The sequence below is a fragment of the Mobula hypostoma genome, chromosome 6 (assembly GCF_963921235.1).
Source record: "Mobula hypostoma chromosome 6, sMobHyp1.1, whole genome shotgun sequence".
Taxonomy (NCBI): domain Eukaryota; kingdom Metazoa; phylum Chordata; class Chondrichthyes; order Myliobatiformes; family Myliobatidae; genus Mobula; species Mobula hypostoma.
Genome location: NC_086102.1, coordinates 49,478,218 through 49,496,697, shown reverse-complemented (window position 1 = coordinate 49,496,697; position 18,480 = coordinate 49,478,218). Strand labels below are relative to the sequence as shown.

Genomic DNA, 18,480 nt, shown 5'->3' with positions numbered 1-18,480 from the left:
TAGTGCTTTATAAATCAGTAGTAATATTTTAAAGCGAATCCTCTGATGGACCGAAAGCCAGTGTAGCGATCTGAGAACTGGAGTAATATGTTCTACTTTCTTGATCTTAGTGAGGACTTCAGCAGCATTGTTCTGAATGAGCTGCAGTTGTCTAAGGGATTTTTTACAGAGACTTGTGAAGATGCCATTGCAGTAGTGAAGCCTACTAAAAATAAATGCATGGTTCAAATTACATACATCAAAGTTGCTGGTGAACGCAGCAGGCCAAGCAGCATCTCTAGGAAGAGGTGCAGTCGACGTTTCAGGCCGAGACCCTTCGTCCTGACGAAGGGTCTCGGCCTGAAACGTCGACTGCACCTCTTCCTAGAGATGCTGCTTGGCCTGCTGCGTTCACCAGCAACTTTGATGTATGTTGCTTGAATTTCCAGCATCTGCAGAATTCCTGTTGTTTGCATGGTTCAAATTGTTCATTATTTTCAATACAAAGCTCTGGAAATAGTCGAGAATTCAGAGCATGGAATTTGATTTTATTTACCGCTGTGATGAAGTATTGAATGATTTGTGCAGTCAATCACTTAGGTTTTTTGTGACAATGCATTGTCTGTGAATTACACAGTGAATTGTAAATGTGTTAGGTATAACTTTTTTCAAGAAAGTAATAACTCCACAATGGCATCCTGTCATTGATAGTGCCCCATTTGTTGCACAAACAAGAATGTTGGTGAGCTGAATATCCTTCTATTTGAAAAATTGTGCAACAACCCGAAATATTGTCTCCCATTTTGTATCTGTTTCTAGTCCTCTTAGAAATAATGACTCTTGAACCATGCTTTCATCTTTTATGAAGTGAACATGACCAATTATCAAAAATTTGTTGCCTGGCAAAGTTGACTCATCTAACTGCAGAGCAAATTTTGATATCTGAAGCATGTTGCACAATGTACCTTACACATTCTCAGACATTTCACCCTTTGAACAGAGTTGTTACTGAGTGGAATCACTTTAGTTATTCGGCCTGGTGACTTATGCAAAGCCAACCTCAGAACCTCCCTTACTGCTGGCAGAAACAGTTCTTCAATTGTATGGGGATTTCCAGAATTAGCAATTAAATATTGTACGAAGCACACAAACCATTACTGTTTTGTTGTGATGTTCTGGCAAACATGATTTGAAGTGTTTTTTGTTTCTGGAAGTTTTTACTAGGTAACTGAAAATAAGCCAAGTTCTTATTTGCTTTATCAGAGTGTATTCTCTTCCAATGTTCAAGATTCATTGATGGTTTCGTTGCTTCACTTAAAAAAATTTTTCACACAACAGACTCATTGGCTGCTGTTGCTTGCTTTTACTGGTATAACTCCATATTTCAGATACTCCACACTGTGCTGACTACTCTTCTTCGTTTGGTCTACTTCTGCCATTTTTTTGTTGTGCATTAATGATGCGGTCAATCGCCTGTGGTTTAAGTCCAACCTCAACCTGACTCTCTGCCTGAAGTTACATAAAGTGGGGCAGCAGTATCTTGGTTGGGCTATGGGCTGGAGAAATGTGGTCAAGATAATTTGAAAGGGCAGATTCTGAGCTTTGCCCCCATTGAACACCATGTCCTAATTCACAGGAATTGTGTAACTGCGTGATTAGTGTCTGGGAATCGTACTAGCTAACACTGTACTACAGTAGTAAATGGCAGTAATGTGCCTGCACGGTCTGGAACTAAAACAATTTCTTCAGTCCAGATTTCTCATGATATGCCAAATACAGAAGTGTCACATTGCTTTTCAACAACTTTCATGTTCCTCGAGCAAAGTCTAAGAGAACAGTGGGTTAGTAAGAAATGAGGTGATTACGTGACCATTGAGGCACGGAGAATTAAATGGTTATAATTAATTTCTTAAATTAAGCCTGTAATCCCTCAGCTGCACCCCACCTCACCATCACCGAGTGCCACAGACCACCACCCCCCCCCCTCCACACAACCCTTTTTATCTTTAGAGCCACCTTAAAAGCTCACAGCTCCTGGGTGGGGATGGGGGGGGGGGGGACGAGAACCACTGATCTAACCTTTAAGATAAATCAATAATTACTTACAGTTTGTTGATTATTCACATGCACAAATTTTTCCCAGGTTTCAAAATACATCATTTGGTTCAAAACCTAAATGTAAGAAACCATATGTATTTTTATGGGGATTTGGCATTATTAGTGCTTATTGATGGTGATTAGTTGTAACTTCTGATAATATTTATAAAATTAATAATGGATGTTGCTATTTAAATAGGATCGGGACACCCAGAAGATTCAGTGGATAGATCGTTTTGTGGAAGAACTCCGTACAAATGACAAATGGGTCATTCCTGCTTTGAAACAAATTAGGGAAATCTGCAGTTTATTTGGAGAAGCACCACAAAATTTAAGGTAAGAGTAAAGACTTATTATAATTTGTGGTGGACAGGCTGAGAAGCATTAAGCTGGCTCAGTGTCATTATATTTTGCAAATAACATATCCTTACTCGAAAAGGTTGTTTTCTGATTATAATTTGATTAAACTCCTGAAATAGTTTTCACATGTAACACCTATACCATTTAAAAATTCTCATTTTTCTGGTGTCTAATAGGAATTAATATTATTTAGGTCTGAGGTCCTCCACTGATAACTTTACGTTGCCTTAATTGCTGCTTTTATGTGCAGCAGTACGTGCAGACTTAAAATGCACTTTTAGAGAGTTAACCTTCTGGCATGGATTTAAATAAACAGCAGAATAGCAGAAAGATGTAACTTTACTTGTTGTGTTGGTATAAATGCATACATTTTAAATGTTAAGGTTGTTTTTATAATATTATAGTTTCAGATTGCTGATGTGCATTTTATCTGGTCAAATTCATTGTTCAGCCTGTAACTAGACAAATCACACAGTCAGGCTGATGCACAGCCATTTACTCTATACACAATTAGTCTATGTGCTTATCATGATATTTAACAGAGCAGTGCATACTTTTGCAGATTTTCTAGATAGATGGATATACTTTATTAATCCCGAGGGAAATTTGGTTTCGTTACAGCCGTACCAACCAAGAATAGAGCGTAAATATAGCAATACAAAAAAACCCCAACAATCAAACAACAAAATGCAAACTATGCCAGATGGAAAATAAGTCCAGGACCAGTCTATTTGGCTCAGGGTGTCTGACCCTCCACGGGAGGAGCTGCACGTTCAATGGCCACAGGCAGGAACGACCTTCCGTGCCGCCAAGTGTTGTATCACGGTGGAATGTGGCCGAAGTCCAACAGTAAAATGTTCAATATCCAGTCTGCAACACGTTCCTCGATTGTAATATGCCCCGGATTGCACTATCCGTTGTTAGCCAGAACAGTAAGCACCCAACTCCTTTACGCTTACCGCTCTCAGTGCACTTCCGGTCAGCCGGAACGGTATTACCCACCGAACTCCTCCAAAAGTCTCTGTTGTCTCGAGCCGGTCCTCCTTCCTCGGCTTTGTGATCCCCCTCTGCATCCTCTGTGTGTTTTCCTCCGGATTTCAGCAGGGGTGTCCACCACTCTGCTCGCTAAACCAGCCGGCATTTGCTGGTCCGTGGAATACACAATGCGACCTTGCTTCTGTCCCGCGTGTCGGGATGTAACCATTTCCAGTGCTAAAGAAAAGAAAGCTGTCTTCTAGCTGTCGGGTTTGAAATTCTGCCCACCGAGATACAAGTAAAATTCTGTCATAGACATTCCCAAGCTCGACTGCAAAAGGAGGAGGGTAGGGCAATGAGTTAGCAACCCCATCCCGTAAAATCCCAGTGCCAAAGAAATGCCAGCAGAGGCTCTGGAAACCTCACCCTGGGAGAGGAAGGATACACCAACAAGCTGGGCTACACCTGGGAACAATCTGAAAGACTGGCCCAGGACGAAGGACTCTAGTGAGCTACTGTTGGCTGCCTCTGCCCCAGTAATGGTGAAGGGCAGAAGAAGAAGAGGTGCAAGTACAGCAGTTTCATAAATTGCATGGGAGAAATTGGTTGCCAAGAAATGGCTTTTATTTATAAATGGTGTTTGAATGCTTGTCTTTGATGTTTTTAATAAGTTTAGAATAATTTTAAATGTTTGAATGTCAAATTATTTGCAAGCATTTCATGACCCTGATAACTTTGGCAGCTTGAAGCCTGGATGAAGAAACAATACAAATCATATCATTCAGTTTATATTTCATAGCACGCTATCAATTATTTTTCATGCCAAATTAAACCATTCAGGAGATTTGTGTGTGCCAATCTGCAGCGTTCAGTCATGGATATCTGCTTGCACTAAACCTCTTGTATAATTTTGATGGACCAAATCTAAATCTCTTAACATTATTGTATGAGACCCATTTTCAGCTAGCTGTTTTTCTTTCCCAACCTGCCTCTCCCAATCCCATCAGTAATATTCTTAATTTTTACCACACACAAGGTTCAATTTCCCAGACCTCTGAACATTTGATTTCCTGTATCTGTGTCATTTAAGAGATTTTTTTTTTTTTTTTTGCATTGTTACTGAATGTCTTGTAATTTATTTGTCATTGTGGTTGTAATCCCAGAGTTTAGCATCTGATTTAAGGGAACTCAGGTTGATAAAGTAAATGTTGACAGTTGTATGGCAGTTCTCTTGTTTATCTGCTTGTACATTCAGAAAAGAGATAAGAGTATCTAATATAGGCTGGAACATATGTTATATTTTGGGTGAGATTTTAAGCTAAACCAGTTGTCTTGTGATATATTTCACGTTCATACAATTTCATTACAACAAAATATATTAGTTCGCCAGGCAGCAATTATGTTTAAGTAACATTTAAAACAGATTGTTTGATCATTTATTTCATCTGTGGGATCTTGCTATGGACAAATGGGATAAACACAACATGTATAACTTGATATTGGTACCTTGTTTAGGCCGCACTTGAGTTCATGTTATGGTTATGGTTTTAAAAAGTGGCAGAACTGAGGAAAGTTCAAAAATAATTCACACAAATGATCACTGGAAAACTGAGTGGGAATATTTGAAATTGGTTGGATTTCTATCTGGAAAGTGGTAAAGAAGGGTTTCTTCAGCAGAGTAAAATACAAAGTGTTGGAAGAAGCGGAGGCGCATAGCAGGTTGATAGATTTTGATTGGTCAAGGCATGATGGGATACAGGGAGAAGTCAGAAGATAGGGGCCGAGAGGGGAAATGTGTCAGTCATGATGAAATGGCAGGGTACATTCGATGGGCCAAATGGCCTAATTCTGCTCTTGTATTGAATGGTATAGGCCTGCAAGGTGCAAATGACGTACCTGAGTCTAAGAAATGCGTGAAATCACTTAAGGAGGAAATCAGGAAGGCTAAGAGAACACAGATTGACATGGTGAAGGAGAATATCAAGGGCTTCTACAGATGTATTAAGAGCAAGAGGATAACGAGGGTTAAAATTGGTCCTCTGGGATATCAGAGTGGTCATCTTTTCATGGAGCCAAAAGAGAGAAGGAGAACTTAAAAGGATGTTTTGCATCTGTATTTACTCGGAAGACGGGCTTTGGAGGATAAGTAATGTTCTCCTTAAGAAAAGCACCAAGAGTAAGCCAGAAAATTATAGACCAGTGAGCCTGACATCAGTAGTGGTTAAGTTATTGGAAGGTATTTTAAGAGACAAGTACAGTGGGTTCCAGTTAATTGGGACACATTGGGACCAGCACATTTTGACCCAATTAAACTGTTGCTCCAATAAGCCAAAGTTTCATGGAAATAGTTAAAAAGGTATAAAAAGGGAAAATTGCCACTTTTTATATAACAAATTATGTATTTAAGTGAAATACAGAACAAATTTTTTAAAACTGCTAATTATCACTGCAGTACTATGAAACTGCTTTAGTTCCTAATAGTCTTCAGTGAAGGAATTCATCCTGTGTATGCTGCCATGTATGGGGTGTCCAACAAAGCGTAGAACCTGGTTGAAGGTCTATTCTGGTACGGCTCGCTCACCTTTGGTCCCCTTTAGACACTGACCTCTCACCCACGGCTCCAAGTAGCTGTTTTCATGCCACGGTGGCCACACACCGGTACACCACTTCGACAGGTGGGTTAAACCAGGTGAGGCTAGCCAGTGGGCCTCATACCCTGGTGAAATAGGGAGATGTCTGTCCTAGCCTGTAAGTCAGCTCTGGTGGACTAGGCGAATGAAATCAACAGTGAGTTCCAATGACTAAGAAAGCTGTTCTGGAACACTTTGTGGAGGGTGAAGGCATAATAGGACACAAAAGAAGTCATGGTTATTCACTGCAACCAAACAAGACCCCAGTTTGTGACGACTACTCATACCAATGGACCTGAACTTCCAAGGTCAAGAGGGTGGAACTATCCCAGTGTAACGGCATTTTCACTTTAAAAACTCTCCTGCACAGATTTCACTGTCATCATCACATACAATGGACAGCCAACACTCTGCTGTATTCTTTTGATAGACTGTAAATGAACAAAATTAGCACAGATACCTAATGCAGATAATGGACTGCTTTTGGTGCTTGTATTCTCCCAGTCTTCATTTTCGTTGTAGCATTCAAGATGATTATTGATACCGTAATTCTTTGTAGGTCCTAACTTGTTGAAGTATTGAAATTGTTTCAAATTCACTCTTGGCTGTTTCTGGTACCTCCAAGCTTCAATGCTTGAAACTGCAGTAAGCAAAACAATTCTAAGTTGTCATACTGCTTACAACTATCAGTGACAAAATCACTGCCTTTTGAGCACAAGTACACACAAATGACATTATTTAAAATCTGATCACTCTAAGCAAAGCATAGTGTTTAACCTCCACACAAGCTCAGGCAACTGACGGTAGTTAGAAACTGTTTGACAGCAATCTGCTGCCACAATTAAATGGCATAGTGTTCAAATAAACAAAGGGAATCTCAACAATTTTCTTGATTAGTCTTTGTTTATTAAGAGTTGTCCCAAATAAAAGGCTGCCTAATTAACTGATGGACCAATTAACTGGAATGTACTGTATTTGGATACACAGGGATTGATTAGGGATTGCTGGCATAGTTTTTTTATGTGGTAGGTGTGCCTAACCAATCTTATAGAGTATATTGAAGTTATCAGGAAAGCTGATGAAGACAAGTCAGTGGATATTGTCTACATGGACTTTAGCAAGGCTTTTGACAAGGTCCCGTATGGGAGGTTGGTTAAGAATGTTTAGTTGCTTGGCATTCAAAATAAGGTAGTAAAATGGATAAATAATTTGGCTTTGTAGAAGGTGACAGATAGTAATAGTAGATGATTGCCTCTCTGACTGGAGACCTGTGACTAGTGGTGTGTCTTAGGGATTAGTGCTGGGTCTGTGTTGTTTGTCATCTATATCAACAATCTGGATGATAAAGTGTTAAACTGCACCTGTAAATTTACAGATGGTGCCAAGACAAGTGTGAGGTGTTGTAATTTAGGAGGACAAACCAAGGGAGGACTGACACAGTGAATGAAAAGACGTTGATGAATGCGGTAGAACAGAGGGGTCTTGGGAATACAGATCCATAATTCCTTGAAAGTGGCATCATATGTAGATCAGGTTGTAAGGAAAGCCTTTGGCACATTCGCTTTCATAAATCAACATATTGAGTACAGGGGTTAGGGTGTTATGAAGTTGTATAAGACGTTGGTGAGGCCTACTTTGGAGTATTGTATGCAGTCTGTCACCTGCCTGAGATTAAGGGAAACATTGAATAGGAAAGGATTTTATTCCTTTGAGTGCAGCTGAATGAGGGGAGATTTGACGGAGGTTTACAATATTGAGGGGTTTTACAAAATTGGAGAGCATACTGTGAAGACAACTTTGTGATTCTGAAGTGGGGTTATAGATTGTGCGATTGAGTGAAAATCTGAAAATCTACTTCAATCTAGGGGAGTCGTGTACTTTAATTAAAAGTACTATGATCTAAATGGAGAGAGACTACCAGTGAGTGAAGTTTAGAGGAATCTCATGCATGTGTCACAGAAGTTAGTAGGCAGGTCCAATAAACAGTTATATGGCATTGTGGCTCCCATTGTGAAGGGTTGGAGTTAAAGATCAGGGAAGTTTTGTTACAGTTGCATCCTAGAATACCGTGCCAAGTTTTGATCCCCTCACCTTTTTTTTTTAAAAAAAAAAGGATAAAGTAGCTTTGGAGACAGTTCAAAGGTAGTTCACTGGGCTAATCTCTGGGATGAAAAGATTGCCCGAACATGTTCCTTGGGGTTTAGAAGAATGACAGATCACCTTATTCAATCAGGCTGTTCAGCTTTCTTTAAAATGACTGGATAGCGGCCTCTTTTTTTTTTCCCTTTATCTTCATAGCAGGCCATGTTGGGGAAAGAAAAATTTAAAAATCAGATTATAAACGGTAAAACATTGACGCATACTATAGTGCAGAGGGACTTAGAATTGCTTATTTATGAATCACAAAAGGTTGTTTTGCAGGTGAAACAAGTTATTAAGAAGGCAAATGGAATCTTCATTGGTGGAGGAACTGATCTTAAGAGCCAGGAGGTTATGCTGCAACTATACAGGCTACTGATGAGGCCACAACTGGAGTACTGCTTACAGTTCTAGTCTCCTTACTTGAGGAAAAATGTTCTGGCTTTGGAGGCAGTGCAGATGAGGTTCACCATGTTGATTCCAGATATATATTAGTAATTTGCAGTTTTTTAAAAATTATGTTTTCCAATGTACTGCTGCCACAATACAACAAATTTTATGACTTGCCAGTGATAATAAACCTGATTCTGATTGACACTAAATCTAGGGGACATAGCCTCAAGATTTGACAGAAATGAGGAAAAACTACTTTGTAAGTAGTGAATCTGTGGAATTCTCTTCGCAGGGAGCTAGTAGAGGCTACCTCATTAAGACACAGGTAGATTTTTGCATAGCAGGGGAATTGAGGGTTATGAGGAAAAGGCAGGTAGGTGGAGCTGAGTTCACAGCATGATCAGCCAGAATATTATTGAATGGTGGAGCAGAGTTGATGAGCAATGGCTTACTGCTCTTTTTATCTTTTATGTTCTTATTTAAGAACATGTAAGGGAGCTTGACAATGTAGCTATTGGGATGTTTTTACTAGTTGGAGAATTGCAAAAAAGCGTTGTTAGTATATAAGGGGCCAGTCGTTTAAAATTAAGGTGCATAGAAATTGCTTCTCAGGGTGGTGAATGTCTTAAATTTTTGTGTGTGCTATTTTCAGGATCTGACCCAAATAGTCAATTTTTGCATGTATAGGTACTGTACCCAGTTTTATGCTAGTTTACCCAAAATGCCACCGCATTCTATCTTTAATGAATTTCTTTTTTTAAATGTATTTTATCCATTTTTATGTCAGGAAAGTTATCTACCATTTTTATGCAATCCCATGACCTCCATCTCGCAAAATAGTAGAAATTTCAATGCATTCAACATGTCTTTTTACTGTTTTGCCTCTTCTTCCCCCTCTTGCCAAGTTTGTATCTACAGGAGGTAACCCCATAACTCACAGGATTGCATTTGTAGGAACCAATGGACTGGGTTTCAAGAACTCTTCATCTTGTTCTCTGTAGGAATAACTTATTTCTTTATTAGTGTCATTTCTTTTTTCTTTTATATTTGCACAATTTGTTGTCTTTTGCATATTGGTTTTCATCAGTCCTACTGGGTGCAGTCTTTAATTGATTCTATTATGGTTCTTGGATTTACTGAGTATGCCTGTAAGAAAACAAATCTCAGGTTTTATATGATGACATACATATACTTGAACTTTATCACAATTTTCTATAAGCCGCATCATCTTTAACAAACACAAGTTGAGAAAAAAATTGTTTCTCATTTACTTTTTCCACTAGTTCTATGCGGGGGAAAAAAAAATTCTGCTCAAATTTTTGGGTAGTGGTTTTAAGTGCTGTCAGAGTAAATTTGTTAGTCAAATGGCTAGAATGTGGGGATCACCTGTGCATTTATATTGGAAATTACTTTATTGTCCATTACTACAGTGGATATATTTTTGAGTATTATCCTGTGCCGCTGATTAACTCATGCCTTTTCTTTGTAGTCAGACCCAAAGAAGTCCTCATGTGTTCTATCGGCATGATTTGATTAACCAGCTTCAACATAATCACTCGTTGGTCACCTTGGTAGCTGAAAACCTCTCTGCATATATGGAAAACATACGGCAGTTTCACAAAGGTAAAGATGATACTATGTTTCGTGAAAAATAAAATATTCATTACAATCTTAGTTTCAAGTTCTCACTTGACTTAATGCATTTAATTGTGAAAATCTGGATTCCCATAACATAGATTGAAGTTTATAATTGAGAGCTGGTGTAGGTGAATTTTTGAAAGTTTTAGATGTGCCATAACATAACTAATACAGTGGATTTTGGTCAGTTGAGCCATCGGTTAATCAGGACAGCTGTTTATTTGGCACAACTCTTTAAAATACACAAATTAATCAAAATAGCTGTGATTCCCTTTGTTCATTTTGGACTCTAACCTCCTTAACTGGGACAGGAGGTTGTTGCCAAACAGTTTCTAACTAAGTGTCAGTGGCATACACTTATGTGACACCTTAAAGCAGTTCTTAAATAGCATCAGTTTAAAAACTGATGTTGTTTAAAAAAAGTGATTTTGACACTGATAGTTAGCAAGAAATAAAAAGTGAGCTAATTTAGAATTGCTTTGCTAACTGTGGTTTCAAGCACTGAGGCTTGGAGGTACCAGAAATGGCCAGGAATGAAAATGAAACCATTTCAGTACTTCAAGTTAGAAACTACAAAAACTTGAAGATAGTGACAATCATCTTTAATGAAAATAAAAATTTGGAAAAGGCTATCAAAAGCATTGTAGGAAGGCTGTCTGCAATGATTTTTTTCATTTACAGTTAATCAAAAGAACACAGTTTACACTAGATGAATTCCTCAGTCGATAAATATTATGAACTAACACACAGTTTTATAGTATTGTAGGAGGAATGGCAGTGTTCTAATTTGTTCTGTATTTAAACACGTAATTTATTACTTAATTATAATGGTTATTTGTTTTTTTTATGCCTGTTTAATTATTTCTATGAAACTTCAGCTAATTGGGGCAGCTGCTTAATCGTGCCAAAATGTACTTCTCCCAACATGTCTCAATTAACCAGAATCTACTATACATATAATTCTATGATTACATAGATATTTTGTATCTAACTGGAGATGGATTGTTAAGTTTTGAATTCAGAAATCTGCTGTGTTGCAGCCTAAACTGCAAATACATTGGCAAAAGGAAACAGTTAAGAACTTGAACAAAGGGTGATGAGAAGAACTGCAAAATACTGCTGTATTTTTAAAAATTATCCCAGAATTAGTTCCTGCTGGAAGCTGCTGGTTTTGCATTTAGCGAGTACAAATAGTCATTTCCCAGAGTGCCGACTTACCTGCTACCATGTTCACCATAATTTTTCAGCATTAAATCTCTCAGCTTTATGATGACCAACCAAACCACCTACTTAGTCAGTTTTCTTGAGTTATCACCCTAATAATATGTGATGTGCTGGTCATGGTAGCGGATGAACAAGTTTGTCAAGTGGAGCAATGCCCATAACGGCCAATGTGAAAAATAGTGTTATACAATTCTACAGCATGAAAACAGGCCCTTTGGCCCTCTGAGCTAACGCTGATTTTCAAACAGCTACTTACAGTGATCATGAGAGTATCACTTTTTATTCTCCCTGCATTCCCAATATCTGCTCCCAGTTTCAACCACCGACCTGCACAACAGGTACAGTTCATAGTGTCCAACTTCCTATGTACCTATGCTGCTTCCTAATGAGAGAAAAATGGAGCATAGAAAGGAAAACAATGCAATCATATGCAAATTGTGCAAGCTTCGCTTAGTATAAGAGGTTAAAATTTTATCTGTGTTTGACTTGATGCTCTGAGTCATGTCATTTTGGACAATATTTAGAACTCCTGCAGTTTTTTCTTTATGCCATTATGTTGAACCTCTCTTGGACTGTGCCACTGATGTGCCCATATGCACTGTAGGTACTATGATTGTGGTGTCTGGCATGTGATTTGTGTTATTCAAATAGAAAGCTTCCTGTTCCCCAAAGAAACTCAATATATTTTGTCTAACATGTAGCATACACTTTGTTCCCATGTTTTGATACATTGTTGTAAGACCACAAGACATAGATGCAAAATTAGGCCATTCAGCCCATCGAGTCTGCTCTGCCATTCCATCATAGCTGATCTTGGATCCCACTCAACCCCATACACCTGCTTTCTCACCATATCCTTAGATGCCTTGACCAATCAGGAAATGATCAACTGCCGCCTTATATATACCAACTGACTTGGCCTCCACTGCAGTCTGTGGCAGGGCATTCCACAGATTCACTAACTCTGTTCTGAAAGGTCACCCCTCAATTTTGAGGCCATTTCCTCTAATTCTGGAAAACCCCACTACGGGAAATATCCTCTCCACATCCACTTTCTTTAGTACTTTCAACATTCAGCAGGTTTCAATGAGAACACCCCCCCCCCAAAAAATTCTTCTGAATTCCAGTGAGTATGAGCCTAAAGCTGCCATACATTCCTCGTGTGTTAACCTCTTCATTTCCGGAATCATTCTCGTGAACCTCCTCTGGACTGTCTCTCCAAAGACCACCTATCCTTTCTGAGATAATGTGCCCAAAACTGTTGACAATACTCCAAGTGCAGCCTGACTAGTGTCTTGTAAAGCCTCATTATTATCCCCGTGCTTTTATATTCTATTCCCTTTGAAATAAATGCCAACATTGCATTTGCCTTCTTTGCCACAGATTCAACCTGTAAATGAACCTTCTGGGAGTCTTGCACAAAGACTCTTAAGTCCCTCTGCAGCTCTGACTTTTCTTCCCATTTAGACAATAGTATGCATCTTGTGAAATTGCTCTTTCTGTCAAAATGCATTATCATATATTTCCCAACACTATATTCCATCTGCCACTTTTTTTGCCCATTCTTCCAATTTGTCTAAGTCCTACACATCTGTTTGGTGAAGTAACTGTGCTAAGCATCTTATGTATTTTTGTAATCCATATAACTCTTCATTATTTGTTGTTTACTTAGTTGCTCATGAATTACTTGTGCAGAAGAATATCTTATCCTTCTGTCATCTGCTATTTTTGTCAGCTTTCATGTAATTTTTAGATGCATTCAAATATATTGAATAAATCCCAGTCAATGTCTGTAAGCTTATAATCACTGCTTTACTATTTTGCTTAGAACTCCCACCATTTATCTTTGACATATTAATGCAAACATTGTTAATTGCACACATTGATCAGTACAATGAGTTCTGTTAATCTCAAGAAGAAATTTAATTTACTTAAATACTGTCAAGTCAGAATTTGAGTTTAGACCTCCAAACACTGCATCCTTAATCTCTGTCACAAAACATGATTGGTGATTGTTCAAGTGATTGTTTGTAAGCCATAACTTCTTTGTCCCACTCTCAAATGCAACCTATTTTTGATAAGAGTATTTATGAGCGTATCATTTCTTACATATTAGAACCATTCTTGGCCTTTTTAAAATAACTTCTACTTTGTAAAATTTTCTTTCACAGCATGTAAACTAAATATATCTTGAATGTTGTCACTGCCACTTGGTGTTTGCATCATTTGTTTAATATGGTTTCATGTCTGGGATAAATACTGTACATATGGTGAAACTACTCTGCCCTATCTTATCAAGCTACAGTAACCTGTGTTTTGTTAATATCAAAACATTTCCTTTTCTTGTCTTGACCAGTGGTTGCTTTTTCCTTGTATATTAGCTATAAGTTATATTTATTATATTTAAGCCAGAGTTTTGATGTAGTATTCTGAAGTCCATATTTGAATACAAACATTGTTCTCTGAAGTATTTGAGCAAGTTGTTGAATGGTTGAACATGGAAGACAGTTAGCATTATTGTGGGGAAATTTGGGATGGCAAACAATTGGTGTTATTGCACATCTTTTTGCCATCCTAAGATATTTTTATTTCAAAATTGCTTTGCCTGTTGTTTTCCTGAGCATAGTTTTACGAAAATATACATTTCAGTTATGTAATCACTAAATTCTCACAATCTTTCTGTATTAAACCTAGCAAAGGTTTTGTTCTTATGGCTTTACCGCAGCTATATTTTTACCCTGAAGGTATTAAATTACTGATCTTTTTTCTCCACCCTCTTTATTTTTCTCTGTCCCTCACCTATATACCTCATCCTTGCCAAGTCATCAATGATCTTTTTTTTTACCCCTGGTATGTTGAAGTTCTCTGAGATTAGTGTAAGTACTGTTATTTGCAACACACTTTCTGGAAGATGACAGATTTTGTCTAATTAGCTTACAAAAACATACCAATAAGCATCTTATGCAAGTAAGCAGATTGATGTGAAGCAAGGTTTTAACGAATATCTTGGAAAGAAGGAATCTGACTTAATATTCTGTAAAATATGCAACAGATTGAATAAGTATCATGGGAGACTTAAAAGAGATGACATGAGTGAATCAAGAGTTTTAAATCTTTGTTAGAATAAGTTAAGAATAAAATTAGAACATGGAGAAATCTGTGCATAAGGGTGAGATTTATAAATAACATCCAGTGTTTGGTGATTACTTTTTTTGTTGCCAATTTTTGATCCAACAGCTACGTACATTAAAAATATGTGAGCAGTAGTCCGATTTAGGGTCTCCATAATATCTAGCTTGCAGAATGGTTCCGTATACCATTGTCACCTCTGCAACATTTCCTTCTGTCTATGTGCAGTACTTGCATTGGGTTATGCTTCTGACCTGTCCCCACATATGCTTATCCAAGTTCTAAAGTGTGATAGGTTTCCTATGATTAGAAAGGGGAATGGAGCAATTTTGCATCATTTGGGTGTTCCATCTAAGGAGGCTCTTGCTCAGTGAAACCAGAGTGTAGCACACATCTTCTAGGGGCTTCTCAATGTTCTTGGAGCTCCAAGTTGAAAATATTTGATTGGGGTCCTTCATTATTTCTCTTGAGACAGACTGAAGTGCTCTGAAAAAGGGTGATTGAGGAAATTGTCAAAGTTGGAATGGAAATAAGTCAGGAGAAAGCTGTTATTGCATTGGTTTAGTTAAAATTCAGCTTAACTTGTAAAACTATTTCTAACTTAACAGCAGATTAACAAACTTATTGAATTTGTGTCTTTATAAAAGTGGTTGCAAGTATCAGTATTCAATTGCTACTGATGGAAATAAAATGTTCTCTCATGAGTGGTTACAGAGTTCTCAACCTCGCTGCAAATAAATTGTGTAATTGTACATCCTAGTATAGTGATCGTGCAATATAGATTGTCTCTTAATTGGTGTTAAAATGTTATCAACATTTTGCTTACACTTGCATGTAATTCTCCTGTGACGTCTTTTTCATTGATATTCCAGTGAGTTTCCTGTGCATTAATGTACATTTGTACATCTTGCAGAGAACCCAGAGTATGATCCACAAACAGTACGATCGGGAAGCCGCTATAGTCATGTACAAGAAGTCCAAGAAAGACTTAATTTCTTGAGGTGAGTTGGCATGTGTATGAAAATGTAAGAAATGATTGACAGTATAATAAGCATGACAGTCAAGTTTTCTTGCTATACATCCACATGAGGAATTGTTTGTAAATTGACCTTACTTCAGCTATACATACTGTAGCTGAAGTATGGAAGATTTACAACAGAAAAAAAGTTTCTTTATATTTTTGTTTTTAAACTACATAACTTTTTTAATATTTCTGTAAGGGGAAACTTACATCTACTTTCTTTAGCCCTTCGTTGTACAAAGGAGGCATAATTTCTGTTTTCTATTATAATAGTAAATAATAGTTTCATCAAGCCTGAGATCATACTTGGAAGATAGGGTTAAAACCTATGTAGATGAAGCACTAGTACATTGCAATATGTAATTTAAAAATATAAATTACAGAAAGAAATATATAAATTGAATTAAATAAGTTGTGCAGAAAGAGCAAAAATTTAAAAAAACTATGTAGATGAATTTGAATTGTATACAAAAGGATGTCCCAGTTTTAGACGGGCCATTTATTCCACAAGTAAAACAGTGATCTGAAACCTCCAAAAATGAAAATGAGAGGATTATTGTTTGAATAAAAAGCTATTTTGTGTGAAAATTAGCTACTGTTCCTTGAGTTAAACATTATTTACTTATTAGCCTTACTACAATACTATTTTCTATTAGGAAAAAACAGATTTGTTGGGAGAATATTACCTTTGTTGTAACCTTTGAGTTAACGAGATCACATTTTTGTCATCACAGTTCAGAGTATCCATGTGCAGGTGGGGTTCATGATGGTTCTTGGCCCCTGATGGTAAACTATTTTTTTCTTTCTTATGTGGTACGTATGTATGATGGTAGATTAAGTGAGGAAAAACAAAAAGATGAAAACATGACGAGTTCTGATTGTTTTTTCAAAGTTGTGAGTTTTTGAGATGGGAAGCCAAACCTCTGCATTTCTTAGGACTAAGGCATAGAAAGTCATTAACATGTAATCTTGATCAATGCCGTTATGTGAAGTTTCATCACCAGGGCATAATCAGAAAATGTTACCAAAAGTATAATCTCAAAATTTGTTTTGTTGCTTAGGTTTTTATTAAAGGATGGTCAGCTGTGGTTGTGTGCTCCTCAAGCCAAGCAGATCTGGAAATGCTTGGCTGAGAATGCCGTTTACCTTTGTGATCGTGAAGCCTGTTTTAAGTGGTTTTCAAAGTTAATGGGAGATGAGCCTGACTTAGACCCAGATATTAACAAGGACTTCTTTGAAAATAATGTTTTACAACTGGATCCATCTCTCTTAACGGAAAATGGAATGAAGTGCTTTGAACGTTTTTTCAAAGCTGTCAATTGTCGAGAAGGGAAGCTTGTAGCAAAACGGCGTGCTTATATGATGGATGACCTTGAGTTAATTGGACTGGAATATCTATGGAGGGTAAGGAGAAATACTGATTTTATTTTATTTTGATTATTTGATGACATTTTTAATTACTATAACAAGTTATGATTGTTAGTACATTAGCAAGGATGCTGTTTTGCCTTAAATAGTCATAATAGCACTTACAGAATTTTATTCCTAATGCTTTTAAGAGAAAGTGTGAGCAGGGAAAAGTGTGAGATAGTGTTAAGTATGACTAATGTAGATAATTGAGAATTTTTTCAAAACAAAATGTGTCAACTGTTGATAAGTTTTGAATTCAGAAATTTCTGTTATCTGAAATAGAAAATCAACTTGAAATGTGGAAGATCCAAAAGTTGACAATTTAAGGAATCAAATGTCTAATATAAATGTTTAATCTTAATGGAACCTTAAAGATTGCTATTACTATTACATTTGAAATAGCTTACTGATTTTTTTTTGCTGGAGGTGTTGTTCACTGGGTTCTTAAGAACTTCCGCAATGCTTCTAATTTTGTTGGTTTCAGCAATGCTAGGCATTCCTTTCGTGAAAACTTGCCCAGCCATACTCCAAAATTAATTTCAATTTTGTCAGTTCATGTGTCATTCTCAAATTTGTTTTTTACTTTTGCTGTTATTTTTGAATTAATTCATCTCCCACCACTCAAATTTCCCTAATACCTCTTCTGACTCCCATTTTCCCCAGAATAAACTCCAGCAATCTATCCACTCCCCACTTTTAAAATAGAGATCAAATGAGAATAAAACATTGCATACAACTTTGACACAGTAACAATAGGCTGTGCAGAAGATATACACACGATCATATTTGAGAGAGGTGAGATGCAGTGCAAACTGACGAATCTCTTGCCTGTCATAACATTTAACTTCCAATGTCCTGGCAAATAAGCCATCATTCTAGACAACTTTATTCTTATCTGTTTTTGTCTGTGATATGTGGCTGTCATAATTTTCTGATGTGGGTGGTGGCATTCCCATCTATTTAATTCTACCAATATTCTCAATACATCATTCATTTTATCATTTTTAATGCTCCTGGTAGAGTATCAATGCTTAAGTATTTACGTGCACTAGTGATTTGTTAGCCATCTCTTTGTGTACCCGTCTCAGGCCTGGTGCACCTGTCCCTTTAGGTTTTGTGTAGAATGCTATAATGCATCATGGTCTATCATGTTAGCTGTTTATCTAAGTAATGAACTGATAAGTACATAGAGATATGCAGTGCCTTGTAAAAGAATTCAGCCCTCAGGAACTTTTGTTCACATAATTGAGTATTACATCCAGGGATCTTGATCATTTTAACTGAGAATTTTTATTTGTGAATCACACAATCTTTTTTTTGCAGCAGAGGCCAACAAAAAAGGAAAATTGTAAAGCATGAAAAACTAAAAATTCATCTCTAGCTGCTATTATAGCCAGTAGTCTTTTTTGAATAAGACTTTATTAACTTTGCACAATGTGATGGAGCAAGAATTGCCCATTCCTCCTTGCCAGGTTAGTTAGGGAG

At 37.2% G+C, this 18,480-nt stretch overlaps 1 protein-coding gene across 5 annotated transcripts in view; it reads left to right on the top strand.

The window, feature by feature from the left end:
• Positions 1–18,480, top strand: part of usp9 (ubiquitin specific peptidase 9) — a 280,005-nt gene that overhangs the window by 122,176 nt on the left and 139,349 nt on the right. For all 5 annotated transcript variants that reach the window (XM_063050799.1, XM_063050801.1, XM_063050798.1 and 2 more), the window contains 4 exons: positions 2,276–2,412; positions 10,063–10,196; positions 15,478–15,565; positions 16,647–16,989. In XM_063050799.1, coding sequence (XP_062906869.1) covers positions 2,276–2,412; positions 10,063–10,196; positions 15,478–15,565; positions 16,647–16,989 — 702 coding nt within the window. The remainder of the gene's footprint in view (positions 1–2,275; positions 2,413–10,062; positions 10,197–15,477; positions 15,566–16,646; positions 16,990–18,480) is intronic.